This window comes from Vigna umbellata, chromosome 7 (assembly GCF_029865625.1).
Source record: "Vigna umbellata cultivar VRB3 chromosome 7, Vumbellata_1.0, whole genome shotgun sequence".
Lineage (NCBI taxonomy): Eukaryota > Viridiplantae > Streptophyta > Magnoliopsida > Fabales > Fabaceae > Vigna > Vigna umbellata.
The window spans coordinates 31545556-31563691 of NC_142171.1; the positions used below are offsets into that span (position 1 = coordinate 31545556).

At 35.8% G+C, this 18136-nt stretch overlaps 1 protein-coding gene across 1 annotated transcript in view; it reads right to left on the reverse strand.

Moving 5' to 3' along the window:
- Nucleotides 1-3812: 3812 nt before the first annotated feature.
- LOC124847881 (Major facilitator superfamily protein) overlaps nucleotides 3813-18136 on the reverse strand; it is a 48375-nt gene continuing 34051 nt past the window's right edge. Inside the window, exons 6-12 of the mRNA XM_088094635.1 lie at nucleotides 14854-14947; nucleotides 14624-14780; nucleotides 14200-14346; nucleotides 14036-14109; nucleotides 12876-12964; nucleotides 4353-4467; nucleotides 3813-4247 (exon numbers count right to left, since the gene is read on the reverse strand). Coding sequence (XP_087950761.1) covers nucleotides 4065-4247; nucleotides 4353-4467; nucleotides 12876-12964; nucleotides 14036-14109; nucleotides 14200-14346; nucleotides 14624-14780; nucleotides 14854-14947 — 859 coding nt within the window. The 3' untranslated portion in view covers nucleotides 3813-4064. The remainder of the gene's footprint in view (nucleotides 4248-4352; nucleotides 4468-12875; nucleotides 12965-14035; nucleotides 14110-14199; nucleotides 14347-14623; nucleotides 14781-14853; nucleotides 14948-18136) is intronic.

Here is an 18136-nt window from a genome sequence, read left to right on the forward strand (position 1 = left end):
TTTGGCAGCAACACATAATTTGTCCTTAACAAAATTTAGTTTTGGTAGACCAATAACTAAATCTTTAGATATAAGCCTATTCAGTTGTTGCATATAAATATGAGTAGCTCTTTTATGCCATAACCATGAATTTTTTTCTTTTACTACTAAACATGAAATATTTTTATTTGATGTATTTTCTACATCAATTAAATAAATATTTGCATGCCTAATACCTTTCAAAGAAATTTCAAAAGAATCTTTTTCATGGATAGTGTTGTAATTGGGTTCAAATGTTACCTTGAAACCTTTGTCACATAATTGACTAATATTGAGAAGATTGTGCTTCAATCATTCTACAAAAAATATATCCTTTATTATCAAGGTATCTGCACTTCCTATGTCCCCTATTCCAAGGATCTTCCCCTTGTTGTTCTGACCATATATGACATAACCTTGTTCCTTTTTCCAGAAGTTTGAAAATTTCTTTCTATATCCTGTCATGTGCCTTGAACAACCACTGTCAACGTATCACATGAACTTCCTAGATTTTGAACTTATCTGCAAAATAAAAAGAGAACAAGCTACTTTAGGTACCCAACAATTTTGTATGGGCCCTTTAGGTTAGTTAAACGAAATATTTTAAATTATTTTATTACTCAAATATATTTTCCATAAGAAACACCATAATGTTTTATTTTGCATTTATATAAGGTATGACCATTTTTCATGCAATAAAAACAAGTAACAACATTTGGTTTTCTATGAGTTGTTTCTTCTTTTACCCAAATTTTACAGGTTCTTTTATAATTATTTTTATTTTTAGTTTTATAATTATAATCATAATAATTTTGATCATATTTAGGAACAAACTTAATTGTACTTTTATAATTATAATCATAATAATTATAATTACATTTAGGAATGTTTTTAACGACCTTTTTAATTTTTGAATTATTTTTACTACTTTCAGCATGTGTTGTTTTGTCCAGAGGCTTCTTTTTATTTATACATTAGATACATTCATCACTATTAGCATATTTATCTTTCTCAAAATATAAAATTTTATTTTTAAAATTTTTATTTTCTTGAAGAATATTTTCATATTTTGAATTTAATTCTTTAAAATCTTTCTTTTACTTCTTGTGAGCATTATCCAATTTTTCTGATTCAAATAATAATTCTTTATAAGTTCAAGTAATTCACTATCACTACAATATGAATTTTTGGAGTCACTAGAAAATTACTTTCTCAGAAATATTGTTGTCAGTCATCAAACATATGTTGGCCAACTCATCAAAGTCACTCGAGCTTGATATAGATTCATTATCCTCATCCTAAGCAATATATGCCTTTTTTTTTCTTGAATAATTTCTTTTGGCCTCTTTCTTCACCATTCTTTTGATTTAGGCAATCTATCTTCATATGTCTTTTTTCTCTGCAACCATAACAACAGTAGTTTGAGGAGGATTCTTGATTCTCCTTCTTTTTGCTTTTAAATCTTCTTCTTCCCTTGGACTTCATGAGCTTGTTAAACTTTTTGATGAAGAGACCTATGTTTTCTTCTTCCTTAATATTTTTACTTTTTTCAATCTTAGATTTAGACGCAAGTGTCTTTTTCTTCCTTTCTCTTCGTCTTCATTCAATCTTCCGAGATCCATTTCATGCTCTCTTAACTTACCAAACATTGCAGCCATTGATAGGGTATTGAGATTTTGTGACTCACTTATAGTGATTACCTTTGGTTGGAAGTTCTGTCCAGCGATTTATGAATTTTAATATTTAAGTCAACATTTTCTAAAGACTTACCTAAACCAATGAGATAATTCACAATATGAGTGAAGTGTTTGTGAACATCTGTGATAGTTTCTCCTTGCTTCATGCAGAACATCTCATACTCTTGGACTAGAGTATTCCTTCTCGTTCTCCTAACATCATATGTTCCTTTGTAAGTGACCCTCAGCATCTCCCACATCTCTTGAGCATTCTTATAGGTAGAGACCTTATAAAACTCATCAACAGTTAAAACAAATGATATTATATTACGATCCCTTACATCCTGTTGGGATCTTCTTCTATCATCAACATTGCATTGGTCACAAGTTCCATAAAAAATTGCATTATAAATTTCCAAAAAACATAATTTTCTCCTGTAAACAATAAAGATCTATTGAAAGATGTACCCTCAATGATGTTGCCCTATCATTTTGAATTACTATTAAAGCAAACTCTGATACCAATTTTCAGAGCGGTGCAACATAATGGTTAGCGTGTTCACAAACCAAGAGGGGGGTGAATTGGTTTCTAATCGCAATTGTGCCTTTAAATATTTTCTCCTGTAATTTAAATTCCTTAACGATAAATTAAAACAAATAAGAGAGTAAGGAAGAGAAAAAATTGCACATGTGATTTTATACTGGTTCAGATCACAAGGATCCTACGTCCATTTGTTAATCTCAAATGAGAATTAACGATCTACTATCATAAACCAACAAACTATTTCAATCACAAAGAAAATAAACAAGGTTAGAACACTTCTCTTGTTACCCCAAAAGATGAAACCCACTTTCCCTTAAACCTACAAGGGATGAACACCTCCTCCGAATGCTTCACGAAGGATGAACATCTTCTTTGAATCTTTACAAAGGATGACAGACTTTAACTCAGCAACAAAAACAACACTCAATCGCAACTCTAGTGAAAGTTCTCACTCTATGCCAACACCAAGTTCCCAAAGCCACAAGCACAAGGGTTAGACAAACCTTAGAATTCACTTATCACAATACAACAAAACAGATCAGCTTTTCAAAATTTACGTATTTCATATGTTAGAATGAGAGTTTTAATCCAATATATAGAGATCTCACTCAAAGATATCTCCAAAAATCAATTATCAACTATTTAATGTGTGATAATCAATTATCTAAATGAGGTAATCAATTATGTATTTAATGTATGCACAACAGTCAAAAGTTGCTTATGATAATCGATTATGATAATTATAATCGATTATGATAATTATAATTGATTATGATAATTATAATCGATTATCATAAATTAGTAATCGGAAGACAAAATGAGTTTTTAAAAAACTTTTAAACACATAACATATGTAATCAAAGATAAATAATATTCTAGACATAAAACTGCTAAATTACAAAAATTTTAATATAAAATAAATTTTCATAAAATTCTTCTTACAATTTGAGTTAAAACTTCTAAACTTGATTTTTATACTATCGATTAATGTTAAATTGTACAATGACCAATCTTTCCAAAGCAATTTGAACCCATTAATCCTAAATATAAAATGAGATGTGCTTACCGAAATGAGCAATCCGGAATGTCACCGGACTTATCATACATCAGATTAGTCGTTCCAAGAAGAATATATTTATTATAAATTATTTTAAAAACAAAATAATGAAAGGTATAATGAAACATTATGTAAAGTTAACGTTTGGAAGTCTGGAAGAAAGGTGAAGTACGAGAAGCATCCTTCTCTATAACCACAACAACATCATCTCTCACATACCCGGTACGATGACAACAAAACAGCCACGTAGAAAACACAAGACAGGTAAGCTATCAATAATTTTTAGATAATATAAATTCATATCAGATCCATTGTTAAGCAATTTTGGTCTTAAAATCTCAACTCTAATGGAAACAACGTAACAAATATACACTTTTAAAATACTTGTATGAAGTATGTCCCAGTAAAGACCATCCCCTCATTCATTCTAGCACTTTTTATCAACACACAAATCTTAGCTTAATAAATAAAAGTTCATTACACAAATAGTTGTAACATGCAAAATCATACCTAGACATCTTACCAACTGATACCTTAATTTTGACGATTAGTAAAGTAAATATATCACATTTTAATATATTTAATATTACAAACCACAAACTGATTCAATATATCAAAGTTGTGGTAATGGCAAATTATGTTGCTTAGATTACATAATAAAATCAATCTTCAGACATCCGGATTTGCTATCAGTTAATCTCATTGATGCTTAACGCCAAAACAAAACTTTACAAAATACATGGATTGGTACACCATGAAATTCAGTGGTTCAAGCTTTCACATTTAAGGATCGTTCAATTTCTTCTAAAGAGCGACCCTTGGTTTCGACTATGAAGTAATAGGCAAATGTTGCAGCTGATAGGGAAACTGCTCCAAAGCTGGCATATATAGGTGCCACTCCAAATTTCTCCACCAAATCAAGGAAAAATAATCCCACAATAAAATTGCACACCTAGATATAAAGGACAAATTAAAATAAGCCCAAAAAATTCTATCACATTTACCAACTAAATTGACATGAAAAAGCTTTCAATAGAGGAAAGGTTTCAACACACACCCAATGGGTAGAAAAACTTAATCCCATGATCTTCCCTCGTGTCCTGGTACTGCTAAGCTCTGATATAATGATGCCAGTTACGGGTCCAGCTCCAATTGCAAAAGAGAATATATACCTGTGGAATAATATAAAGGAAAAGTAGGCCTTCCTAGTCTGAATCTTGTAGAAAATATAAAAACGAGGAAAATCTTCAAGTTATCATCTATGTTCATGTTAATAAATAATAAAGGAATTATGCTAAATTTTAAAGAAAATACATTTTAAATGTGATTAATGAATTAGGGAAAACGTCATGGTATTTCATTGCCTAATAGTGGCCACTGCTTAATGTTGCAATGCTATATGTGTGAATATTGTATATAAAGCAGTTGAAAAACTGACTCCTTGGTTATTAGTTTTCTGTTACTAATGCAGATCCCACATTGACTAAGAATAATGCTAGATTATAATTTATAAGTGAAGTATAATCCTCACTTTACAAGTCCGTTTTGAGATATTGAGTTAAGCATAAATCCACTTATTAAGATGGTAACAATACTATTCAGATAAAACGGATATTGAGTTAAGCATAAATCCACTTATTAAGATGGTAACAAAACTATTCAGAGCCTATCGTAGTCAAGTTCTTTGGGGCTGTTATGCCACTCTTATCGAACTCTTGTTAGACCACATGTAAATATATCCTCCCATGCTCAAGATGTTCATTCCTCGTCGTGATGGGCGTGTTAGAGATCCTAGATGGACTAGAAATAAGGTTAGATTATAATATATAAGTGAGGTGCAAAACATATCTTACAATCCGGTTTTGAGAGATTGAATTAAGCATAAACCCACTTATTAAGATCTCAAATTTAAGAAAAACATTTTTTTCTATATTTCAATAATGAGGCTATTAGACCTATAAATACATGACCCGGTTCTTTATTTTAGAAAATAGAGAGGTAGATCTAAGGAAACAAATCCTTGTAATAGTGGATTGTTTTTATGAGAAATAGAGAAGATTGGGAGAAAATATCCCTTGTGTGTTTAGCATACACATAGGGTAGTTTATTTATATTGTAAGATATGGGCCAATGCCCTTAATACATAATAGACTAAGCCCAAATAACAGAAACACACATCTTAACATCTAACAGTTTTTAAATACATAATCCTAGTTTTAATAGCAAGATACACCTATAATAAATATTAAAATTATAGCAAGGATAAAATAAAAGGCTTCCTAAAATATATAACGAGCTTCACGATTTTGACACTCCTCAAGCTGGTAAGTAAGAGTCCTGTTGGAATAAACTTAAAATTTAGAGGTTTATTAATAATTTTGTTTGAATCTTATTTTATTAGTTTTGGGTCTAATAATATTTAGTTTGATTTTGATAGAGATAAAATAAGGATAGGTAGTTTTGATTTTCCATTTATTTAGGAGTAATATTATTTTATTTTATTGATATAAGATATAGATATATTAAGTAGATTTTATTTTTAGTTAATATTTTATTGTCAGTTTTTATTATTTGTACTTGGTCTAATGCCCTATTTGCACCAATTTAAAGGTTTCCAAGGTTCAATGAAAATCAACCAGAGTGAATTGGAGAGTATTATCATAGTGTGGGTCACGTTCTTTTTTAACAAAGTGGTATCAAAGCTTTATGCTCTGAGTACCAAGAGAAAAAGAGAGAGAGAGGAGACACTGTGAGGGAAAAAATGAATGCTTGAGTTTTTTTTTGAGAGATGAAAAGGTAGTCAACGGAATGAGTGTGCCGCAATTGTTGGAAAAGATCAATTACGATAATTGGTCTTTGCAGATGAAGGTTCTTCTTGGATCCCAAGATATATGGGACATAGTGGAGGACATGTACAATGAACCCACAGATGATGAGCATCAGATAGTGAACCAGATTGCTGCACTAAAAAAGACACGGATGAAAGACAGATTGACTTTGTACCTTCTGTATAATGCAATGGATGATTGGGATTCAAGAAAATAGCTAATGCAAAGTCAACAAAAGAAGCATGGGAAATTCTGAAGGTGGCATACAAAGGAGATACCCTCGTGAAGCAGGTTTGAGTACAAACTATCAGAAGAGAGTTTGAACATATGGAGATGGATGAAAAAGAGGGAGTTGTCGAGTTTATAGCTCGAGTGCAGTACATGGCGAACCAACTCGGAATGAACGGAGAAGAGGTTCCTCATAACCAGATTGCGGAAAAGATCTTGAGAAATGATAGGATATGTAATGTATTTGACAGTTTGTAAACAATTGTTAGATAGTTTGGAAAAAATAAAACATAGAAGTTAGTATGAAGTAGTTAGGGGTAGTTAGGAGGAGTTTAAACACCAGTTAGGTGAAGTTTTAATTAGTAGTTAGGCAGTTTTTGTCTTTTAAGGAGGGGGGCGTTCTAGTTCTGTGGGTGGAGTGTATTTTGTTTCAGAACAGGGTTTGTCCTGTGTAGAAGGGAATTTCTTCCCTTGGAAGCTGTTGGATGTTTTCTTGTATTATGTTTTTCAGAATTAGATTGTTAAATACATTGTGCAGTAAGATTTGAGTGCTTATTTCTTTACTGAATCTGAAAATCTGGTTTCTTGTTCCTAAGAAACCTAACAATGAGAAATTTGACGAATGATTTTGAAAGTATCGTGGTCACTATTGAAGAGACAAAGAATTTGTCAATTCTCACTGTGGAGGAGTTAGCTGGGTCATTAAAGGCACACGAATTGAGAAAGAAGAGGGAACCCGACGATCAAGCACTACAAACACAGTTTGACTCTGTTAGATATATTATATCTTTTAGTTAGTTAGTTATTATTTCTCATTTGTATTTTGGGCTTAGCCCATATTTCTTTTATTATAAATAGATAACCCTATGTGTGTATTTAACACAAGGGGATATTCTCTCCCAATCTTCTCTATTTCTCATATGGTATCTAGAGCACAGGAATAGTTCCAGTCAACTCCACGGTCTCCGGCACCCATCACTGCCGCTGTCGCTGCCATCGCCGTTGCCGCTGCCGCCGCCGCCGCCGCCGGAGTTCCAGAATCGACCGGCGACCACACCATCGGAATCGTCTCGGCCGGGCGACCACCGTCGTACGAAGATCGCGGCGAACGGACCTCCCACGCGCCTCCACGCGCCGCCGCAAGAGTCGCCGCTGCCGCCGCGCGTGCCGGCGCGTCGCCGGAGCTTTCCGCCGCCGATCAGCACCGCCGTGATCGCCTCCTCGCCCTCTTTCTGGATCTGTGGTCGTTGCGTCAATCGGAGCACTTTGGATTTTTAGGGTTTCTCCTTCTCTATGGCGTCTTCAAACACCTCTGTTGGTGGCTCATCTTCTGATCCTTCAATATATACCAATTATGTGAATGTACACTTGTCCATTGACAAGTTAGATGGCACAAATTATGCAACATGGGCGTCCGACATCAAACTTTGGTTGAAGAGTCAAGGGTACTTAGATCATCTTACTCAAAATGTGACTACTGCTCCCATAGATGACACTTCCCGCTGGATGAAAATTGATGCTCAGTTATGCATTGTTATAAAGTCCACCATTCACTCCTCACTGAAACAAATGTTTCGATCCTATGAAACATGTTCAGAAGTATGGGCACAAGCGAAGTTGTTATACACAAATGACACTCAGCGTCTGTATGGTGTTTGTCAGGACCTATTAATTGTTATTGGTCCGCGCAATCCTGGTCCTATGGCAGAATATTTGGGTAAAATTCATGCCCTTCTTCATGACTTTAATGATATATTACCCCCTGCTTCCACTCCTGCTGAAGAATTGGAACAACGATCAAAGTTCTTCATGTTGCTGGCATTATACGGACTCTCTGATGATGTTTCTCATGTCCGTGATCAGATTTTGGGTTCTCCTGTTATACCCAACTTTACTTCTACTTGTTCTGCTCTTTTGCGTATACCGAGCAAACCCGTCATTGAGACATCCCCTCATACTGATGATTCCTCTGTTATGGCTACTCAACGTGATGATCGAAGTCGGTCTCGCAAGCCAAGTAAAGGACGTCTAAAATGTGACCATTGTGGCAAGTTAGGCCACAAAATTGATAGATGTTATGCTCTCCATGGACGTCCTCCTCGACCTGTAGCAATGGCAAATTCTGATCCACCTCCCCGATCACCGTCTGCAGACCATCCTACTTCATCTAATATCGTAGACAAACCTGCAATCTTCAACGAATTTCTCAAATGGTATGAGGATCATCAGCACTCTGGTTCCACTACATCTGCATCTGTTGCACGTACAGGTACACCTTTTGTTGGTCTAACTCACTCCCTCGGACCTTGGGTCCTTGACTCAGGCGCCACCGATCATATCACTGGTAACAAGTCCTTGTTTTCTTCCTTGTCATGTTCGAATAATTTACCCTCAGTAACAATGGCTGATGGGTCTAGAGTCTCATCTCATGGTATTGGTACTGTTAATATTTTTCCATCCATATCCATTGATCATGTACTTTATGTCCCTGGGTCTCCTTTTTCATTGGTTCATTCTGACATTTGGGGACCTAGTCGTGTTAAGTCCATTTTAGGTTTTCAGTATTTTGTTACCTTTATTGATGACTATTCCAGATGTACTTGGTTGTTTTTAATGAAGAATCGTTCTGAGTTGTTTTCTATTTTTCAATCTTTTTTCAATGAAATAAAAACACAGTTTGGGGTTTCTATTCGAAATTTACGTAGTGATAATGGCCGTGAATACCTTTCTCAACCGTTTAAACAGTTTATGGCTTCTCATGGCATTCTTCACCAAACCTCATGTGCTTATACCCCTCAACAAAATGGGGTGGCTCAGCGCAAGAATAGACACCTTATTGAAACAACTCGTACACTTCTTATTCATGGTCAAGTACCCTCACGTTTTTGGGGTGATGCAGTTCTCACAGCATGTTATCTTATCAACCGCATGCCATCTTTCGTCCTAGATAACAAAATCCCTCATTCTATCTTATTTCCTCAAGATCCTCTGCATCCATTACCTCTTCGAGTTTTTGGGTCTACATGTTTTGTTCATGATTTTAGCCCTGGTCTTGATAAGTTATCTCCTAGGTCTCACAAATGTGTCTTCTTAGGATTTCCACGGTCACAAAAGGGCTATAAGTGTTTTTCCCCTTCCCTCAATCGTCATTTTATCTCTGCTGATGTCACTTTTGATGAGTCTTCTTTTTACTTTTCACATCTATCTTCTAGTTCTGTACCTCTCCCTGCTACTGTTGATATTCCTCTTATATGTGATCCTCCTGGTGATGCTCCACCCATTTTGTCTTCTCCTTCTTTAGACTCTCATTCACCACAGGATCATCCTTCACCTCCACCCCTTCAGGTTTATAGTCGCCGTAATCGTCTCCCTCATGACTCACTTCCGGTGCCGCCTCATGTGTCTCCTCCGGCTCCAGCAACTGAGTCTGACTTGCCTATTGCCCTCCGTAAAGGTATACGCTCTACCCGTAACCCTTCCCCCCATTATACTGTTCTTAATTACCACAGATTATCTCCATCTTTTTATACTTGTCTCTCATCCATTTCTTCTGTGTCAATTCCCAAATCTGTGAGTGATGCCTTAACTCATCCTGGTTGGCGTCAAGCTATGCTGGATGAATTAAGTGCTTTACAGGAAAATGGAACTTGGGAGCTGGTCCAATTACCATCTGGAAAGTCTGTTGTTGGTTGCAGGTGGGTGTATGCTATCAAGGTTGGTCCTGATGGCACGATTGGTCGTCTGAAAGCTCGACTGGTTGCCAAAGGCTACACACAGATTTTTGGTTTGGATTATGGTGACACTTTTTCTCCAGTGGCAAAAATGACCTCTGTTCGCCTCTTCATTGCCATGGCCGCTCTTCGACAATGGCCTCTTTACCAACTTGATGTCAAAAATGCTTTCCTCAATGGTGATTTGCATGAAGAAATTTATATGGAGCAACCGCCTGGCTTTGTTGCTCAGGGGGAGTCATCTGGATTGGTATGTCGTCTTCGCAAATCCTTATATGGCCTAAAACAGTCTCCTCGGGCCTGGTTTGGTAAATTCAGCGGTGTTGTTCAACAATTTGGTATGTCTCGCAGTGAAGCGGATCATTCAGTGTTCTATCGCCACTCGAGTGCTGGATGTATCTACTTAATAGTGTATGTCGATGATATTGTTCTCACAGGAAGCGACTATCTTGGCATCTCTCAGATGAAACAACACCTTTGTCATCATTTTCAAACCAAAGATCTTGGCAAACTCAGGTACTTTTTGGATATTGAAGTAGCACAATCCAATGATGGCATTGTCATATCTCAGAGGAAGTATGCGTTAGACATCTTGGAGGAAACAGGGTTAATGAATTGTAAATCTGTTGAGACACCTATGGACCCTAACATCAAACTCCTACCAAATCAGGGGGAGCCTTTCTCAGATCCTGAACGGTACAGAAGACTAGTTGGTAAATTAAACTATCTTACTGTTACGCGTCCTGACATTTCCTTCGCAGTTAGTGTGGTGAGTCAATTTCTAAACTCCCCATGTGAAGACCATTGGGATGCAGTTGTTCGCATACTGAAGTATATTAAAAGATCACCTGGAAAAGGTTTGCTATATGGCCCTAACAAAGATACAAAAATTGTTTGTTATTCAGATGCTGATTGGGCTGGTTCCCCTTCTGATAGGAGGTCTACTTCTGGATACTGTGTCTCTATTGGTAGCAACCTGATATCTTGGAAAAGTAAGAAGCAAAGTGTTGTGGCAAGGTCCAGTGCAGAAGCAGAATATAGAGCTATGGCATCAGCTACTTGCGAGCTTGTGTGGCTTAAACAATTGCTTAGTGAATTGAAATTTGGAGATGTCACTCACATGATACTTATATGTGATAATCAAGCTGCTCTCCATATTAGCTCTAACCCTGTCTTCCATGAGAGAACCAAACACATTGAAGTTGATTGTCATTTCATTCGAGAAAAAATCATATCCGGAGATATCAAGACTGAGTTTGTTAACTCAAGCAACCAGTTGGCAGACATATTCACTAAGTCCTTACGAGGACCTAGAATTGATTATCTTTGTAACAAGCTTGGAACATATGATTTATATGCTCCAACTTGAGGGGGAGTGTTAGATATATTATATCTTTTAGTTAGTTAGTTATTATTTCTCATTTGTATTTTGGGCTTAGCCCATATTTCTTTTATTATAAATAGATAACCCTATGTGTGTATTTAACACAAGGGGATATTCTCTCCCAATCTTCTCTATTTCTCATAGACTCGAATGAAACTTGGATTACTCAGAGCCGAGGACGAGGAGGCAGATGACGAGGAAGCTGAGGATGAGGTGGACGTGGCTGAGGTAATTTTGAGAATGATAGTGAACAACAAACCGATCAACAGAATTGACATGATCGAGGACAAGGGAAAGGTCGAGGAGATCGGTCAGGAGTGGAGTGTTTTAAGTGTGGCAAACACGACCACTTATTGGGATACGAGTCCCATTGGCAACAGTTATGTTGTTATTAAACCGAGAAATATATGATTTTAAAAGAGATGAATGAGGGGTCATATGGTCTGTTGCACCACAGTCTAGAACCCAAGAGTCCTTACATAAAGTTTTAGAAAAATTAAAAAAGAATTAGAGTTCTTAGTAGTCATGGTTAGTACGACAAGGTGACTTACTTATAGACTCCATAGGAGATTTTAGACGTTCAACTTTGGCAAGTAATTTAGGTATTCCTTGCTCAAGTGAAGAGGAAGAAGGTGTTTTTGCCAAGATTTTCAGAAGATGCCTGATAAGCTTTCCTTGAGGGCTGTCCTTTTAGTTCTGCTAGACCATTGAAGCAAGTGTCCTTGGTGTGGCCAAATTTCTTACAATGAGAGCTCCAATGCTCTTCCTTACCTTTTAAGTAGTTTCGTATTTGCAAGATTTGAAGTCCTAGATTTGGAAGGCTGTCTGGAGAACATGGCATTCCTTCAATGGAGGGCTCATTCATCATGACCATTCGACAAGCCTCCTCACCTCGGACAATAAACAAGACTTCAGAAAGAGAAGGAATTCTTTCCTTCCCAAGAATTTGCGGCCTAGTAGGGTTATATAAATATATATATATATATATATATATATATATATATATATATATATATATATATATATATATCAATAAAAAGCACAACAGTGTAGGTTGAATACACTATTTTTTATCCATCTTATTTGCTCAAATAAAACCCAAATCTAGAAACAGGAAAGAGATCAACAAAATGGAATAAAATTAATTCATATCTCCTTTGTTTATTGTATTGATTTGTTTTCTGAGTAGAGATAAAGCAACTGTGTTGTCTCTCAATCACACGATAGTTTAACATACCTATTTATAGCCTCATTCTTACACTATTAATCAATGAATATGAAAAATAAGTATTTCAAGATAGAAAAATAGAGAAAGAAGCAAATAAATTTGAACAAGCATCAAGTAATTGTTGTCTAAGTTTTATTGTGGATAGAAAAGCTAGGTTTAGCAATGACAAGTAAATGCTCACAAAATAGTTCCCAGTATTGATAAGTTGTTGCTGAGTTGCTCGTCCAATGGACAGAAGATAGCAGAGGACACAAGAAACATTGAAATTGCCTACAAAGATACACAAGTCAAAGTCATCTGTAATAGTCTTCAGAGAAAATATAGACTCTTTGGAGAAATATATGGAAGAGTTCAGTGTGTGCCTGTGATAGGAACTTGTAATCATAACCCCATTTTAATGATTAAACAGATCATCTTTACATCTCTTACTGACGAGGAGAGATCAGAGTAGAGAGTAGAAGATACACTCAGAAAATTTGAATAACAGAAACAAAAGGAGCAACTATCTCCACCATCACATTTTATGTTAGGAATATCTTGAAACAAAAAGAAAAAGATAATAGAATCCTAACAAAGAACAGCACAATGACACAACAAGAGAGTAAAAAGTTGTGCAACTTCTGTATTGATTATCAACCACACTGTTTCAACAAAGGTATACAAAATATACCCCTAAACAAGCACTCTCCCTTTCTCAATGGAAAATTATTAAAACAAAAAATCACACCAATCCCCACTCACTAAAGAGAAAGAAGTCCTACTTAACGAAAATAACTAACCTCTTGACCCAGTCAACTATTATTTACAATTTGAACCTTTCCCCTTTTTTTCTTTCTATAGTAAACCTATAGAGTATTTTTCCATTTTAGATGTTCCTAAATTCTTTCCTAACATTTTATTTGCCTAACTAACAAGAAAGTCCCTCGACTCATTGCCATATTAACTTTCAGTAGTGCTCCTCTGTATGAATATTCCCTTAATTTCTCTTAGTTTCACCTTCCTCCAATCCTCATTGCCACCTGTTGTCATTGTAAGTTTTCTCCTCCTCAACCAAATTGTTTCCCTTCTTTCTCTTGTGCACTATTAGACCTTTATTATTTATTGTGGGCTCACAGGGCCTCCTTCTATAAGTGGGTAATGGTAAGGGGCTAATCATCATCTGTCGAACTTACAAGAATTGAAGGGGAAACACTTGGAGGAGAATTTTCTCTCAGAACCATATTTATTGAATAAAATTCATCTCTTCTTTCATATTCTTGATTCTTAGTTTGTAACAGGTTTCTTCTTTTGTTCACAGATGATTACAACTCATGAAGTTATGAAAATCCTGTAAACACTCACCATTCCTAGGTAGCTTCCTATTAGAAGTTTCTGTCTCCCTTCCCTATCAATTAAGTATAATGCACAAACTGCACCTGAAGAGAAAAAAAGATAAGAGAAATCAGAATCAGATTTCCAGAAGAAATTTATATTCATAAATATGATAAGTGGAGAAGAGTGCAAACCGGCAAAATTAGTAAGCCCAACAAACAAGCTTGCTACAGCACTACTTTCAACTCCAACTTCTTGAAAGGTCAACGATGAAAAATAAAGAACTCCATTAATGCCTGCAAACTGCTGCAGTACAAAAAGCGCACCTCCAATAAAGGCAACTGCAATCATACAAGAAAACCCACAGCAAATTTTATACATCCAAGTTTCAAGTAGCATGCATAAGTAATGATGATAAACATGTACTTGTTTATAAAAGGAAAAAGTTCTGTTTTATGGAGCTAAATTCATTCCCCTCTTCAATTGTAATTGTTACTTTTAAGTGCTTGACTTGTTAATCAATCAATTACGCTACTTGGACAAGGTAAAGAATAATTTTCCAAGCGGTGAATGCTGCCTAGTATCTAATAGTAATAGCCAAAACCACCTCTACACAACCTCTAGAATGTGGCTCCTCCAAGATCTCTGACCATCTGCTATCCGAATCGCAACCATCATTGTTGCAGACTGATTGAAATTCCTCAATTGCGCTATCAATTTTGGACTCCCCCCAAAGCTCACGTATTATTGTTTTAGCATCATTTATTCTCCCAGCCTAAGAAGAAATGTAAAAAACTGTATAAAGTGTAACATTATATTTACCAATCAATTAAATAATAAGCTACTACCTTGCAAAGCCACCGTGGACTATCAACGGTAAACTGCATACCGATAGCAACCAGAATACCTGGGATGCTAGCAATATAAAGCATTGTCCTCCACCTGAAATATGTTTTGTTGGTTCAAAATATACATTATTTGGAAAACAATTTTGAAGACTAAAAACATATAATTGATGGAAGAATCACCATGAATTTGCAAGAGCAGACATGATTTCAAATTGAATGTTTATAATTCGTCCGCATTATAAACACAATTTGGAAAGTCAAATAAACTTTTACATTTTGATAATGGGAGGAAATATGCACAGCATGACACGTCTAAATTCCTTTCTGAAAATGGTATTGTTTCTGAGCTAATGTGTGGGTACACAATAACAAAATAACAAAATAACAAAATAACATTATTAAAAGAAAAAATAAACAACTTCTTGAACTAACAGATCTTGTCTTTCAAATGTCTGTTTCTAAATCTTATTAGGAAGAGATTGTCCCAACTATTGTCTATCTTATCAACAGATTATCCTCTTGGTTTCTAGATGGACTTAGTCCTATTGGATCTCTATCTTTCATTTTTCCATCTATTCATTTTCTCTCTAGCCTTCATAGGCGGGTATTGAGATGTATTGTGTTTGTCAATCTTCATAGTCAGTAAAGTTTTTTAACTCTATGGATGTCATTTTTCATGAATCTAAATCTTTTAAAATGTGTCGGCTTAAAGGCAGAGTGTTAGAAATCAGATTTTTCTAATAAACGGAATAATCGAATATATGAATGATAGAAAATGGAGTGGTGCAAATTCACTATTATGTTAAAACAGAAAACTCAGAAGGTTCCAGGACCCTCTGCCCACAACCAAGCTCCTGAGAAGAATAGTAATAATTCTTCCCCTCCCAATTCACCAAAAACAAAAACGTGTCCCCCCTCACATCCTACACCTCAGAATATATAACAACCCATAATCTTTTTTTCTCTCTTCTAACTAACACATTCCACTCACGAAGCCACGTTACCCTTTTCTCTCCTCTTATAAACTCTTCCCCACCTATTTTTATTAAGGGTTCATTGACTTCCATAACACCTGGGTACGTATCAGGGAGTGAGTCTTTCAAATCTATATCATTTACATTGATTGGATAATTTAGGAAACAAGCACAACCTATTCTGGGAAACAAACCCTTGAGATTGTGGAATTCTGATAGGTTTTCAGACCTGTTACGTACCTGAGGTTGATTCGTAAGGATCCACGAACACAATAGGCAATAAAGCTAAAGAATGAATGATAATGAACAAATGAATCTCTTTAATTGATGGTAATAGTTGAATAAACAAAAGTAAACAATAATTGGGAGCATAACCTCCTTCAATTACTTTGAGAGCATAACCTTCCTCACAAGACGGTAGCCGCCTGTCAACAACTTAATAATCAAAAACATACCTTTAACCATAGACTCTCCCTTTATTTATATTAATTATTTCCTAAATAAAATATTTTCCTAGAATAAAATATTTCCCTAGAATAACCGTATCCTATCAAGACCTATAATGAGATGTTTTAGAAACTGCAGATCTTTATTCCAACAACATACTAGGTTTCCTCCAATGTGGAGAAATAAAACACACAATTTCTGGTTATTCGAGAGAACCAGACTCTCCACTCTTCCTATTCTTTTCAGAATGTACAAAAACAATGAAAAACTACTAAAAACAACTGCCTACACAGACTTTATAAAAGTCTGAGACAATAAAACCTACCCTTTTATTTCTCCTAATATAAACATTTCCCTTGAACCTATCAATACCCCCTCCATGAAGTTTCACCTTGTCCTCGAGGTGAAAAGCAAGAAACTCCTTATTGATGGTAATAGCATCTTCCTAGTGGTTTTCAATAGGTGAGAGGTGTTTTCAACTAAACGACCTTTTTTCCTTATTTTGTAAACTGTATCAAACCTATCAACGTCTCCTCCATGAAGGTGCACCTTATCCTCAAGGTGAAATTTAAATAAAATTGCAAAAATTATATATATAATATAATATAAATTAAATTAAATATAAAATAAAATTTAATTTTAATTAAATTTAACCTAATAAAATATAATTTTATTTTATTTTTAATTAAATTTAATTAAAATATATAGAAATTATTTTTGCAGGTAACTGGTACCCGCGGGTGGGTAGTATACTACCCGTACCCGACCCACTTAGATGCAGGTATTAAAATACCCGCTACCAGTTACTCGTGGGTAGTAAATATCCGCGGATAGTAACTACCCGTCACAGATTTTACCCGCGGATACCCGTGTTAGCGGATTTTTTTGTCTTCCGTAATTAAAGTCCTATACGAAACAACCTTAAAACAGTATATTTTCATTCCAACAATACACTAGATTTTCTCCAAATATAAAAACTGAAACAAACATACAACTTCTGGTTATTCGAGAGAACCAGACTCTCCACTTCCCTAGATTTACAGAACTTCCAAAAACTAGATAAGAAACTGTTAAAAACAACTGCCTACACAAACTTTATAAAAGTTTGAGACAATAAAACTTACCCACAGATACTGTCTGTCCCTTTTATTTCTCCTAATATAAACATTTCCCTTGAACCTATCAAATTCAATACTAGTAATACAACCAAGATACAACCAATAAACAAATCCTTGAAGTATTGTACATACTCGTCCACCGTCCCCGTCTGTCTCAATGTTGTCAACTGCTCAACAATGGTTCCAAATCTTATCACCAGGGCTTCCTTCAAATCATCCCATGAACGATACTTGGCTTTCTCCTTCCAAGCTTTGAACCAGTAGCCAGCGCTCCCCTCCATGCTCACATAAGCTAATCGTACCTTCTCCTCTTCTGCTACTCCTTGAAATTCGAAGAATCGCTCCGCCCAATTGATCCAGTTCAATGGATCTAATCCTTTGAACACGGGTAACTCCACCCTCTTCCTCCAATTGAACCGCTCACCTTCTCCACCCCCAATTTCGTCCTTGCGTCTCGTACTCCTACTGGTGTTCACAGGCGCCTGACTGTCGTCATACAGTTCCCCTTGAATGCGGTGTCGTCCCCCCGGTAATCGCCTCACTTCTTGAAGATCCTGGCGTGTGGCTGTCGAGTCTTGTCGAATTGCCGCCGTTTTCACTTTCATTTCCTCCCTTGACGACTCCATCTCCGCCTTTCGTCCATCCATTGCCGCCATTCGTTCCTCCATTCTTCCTTCTAGTGCGTTTAATTTTTCCCCCCTTTGTCTTCACTCTCGTTCCTCCCCCGAGCATTCCCTTCTCCTT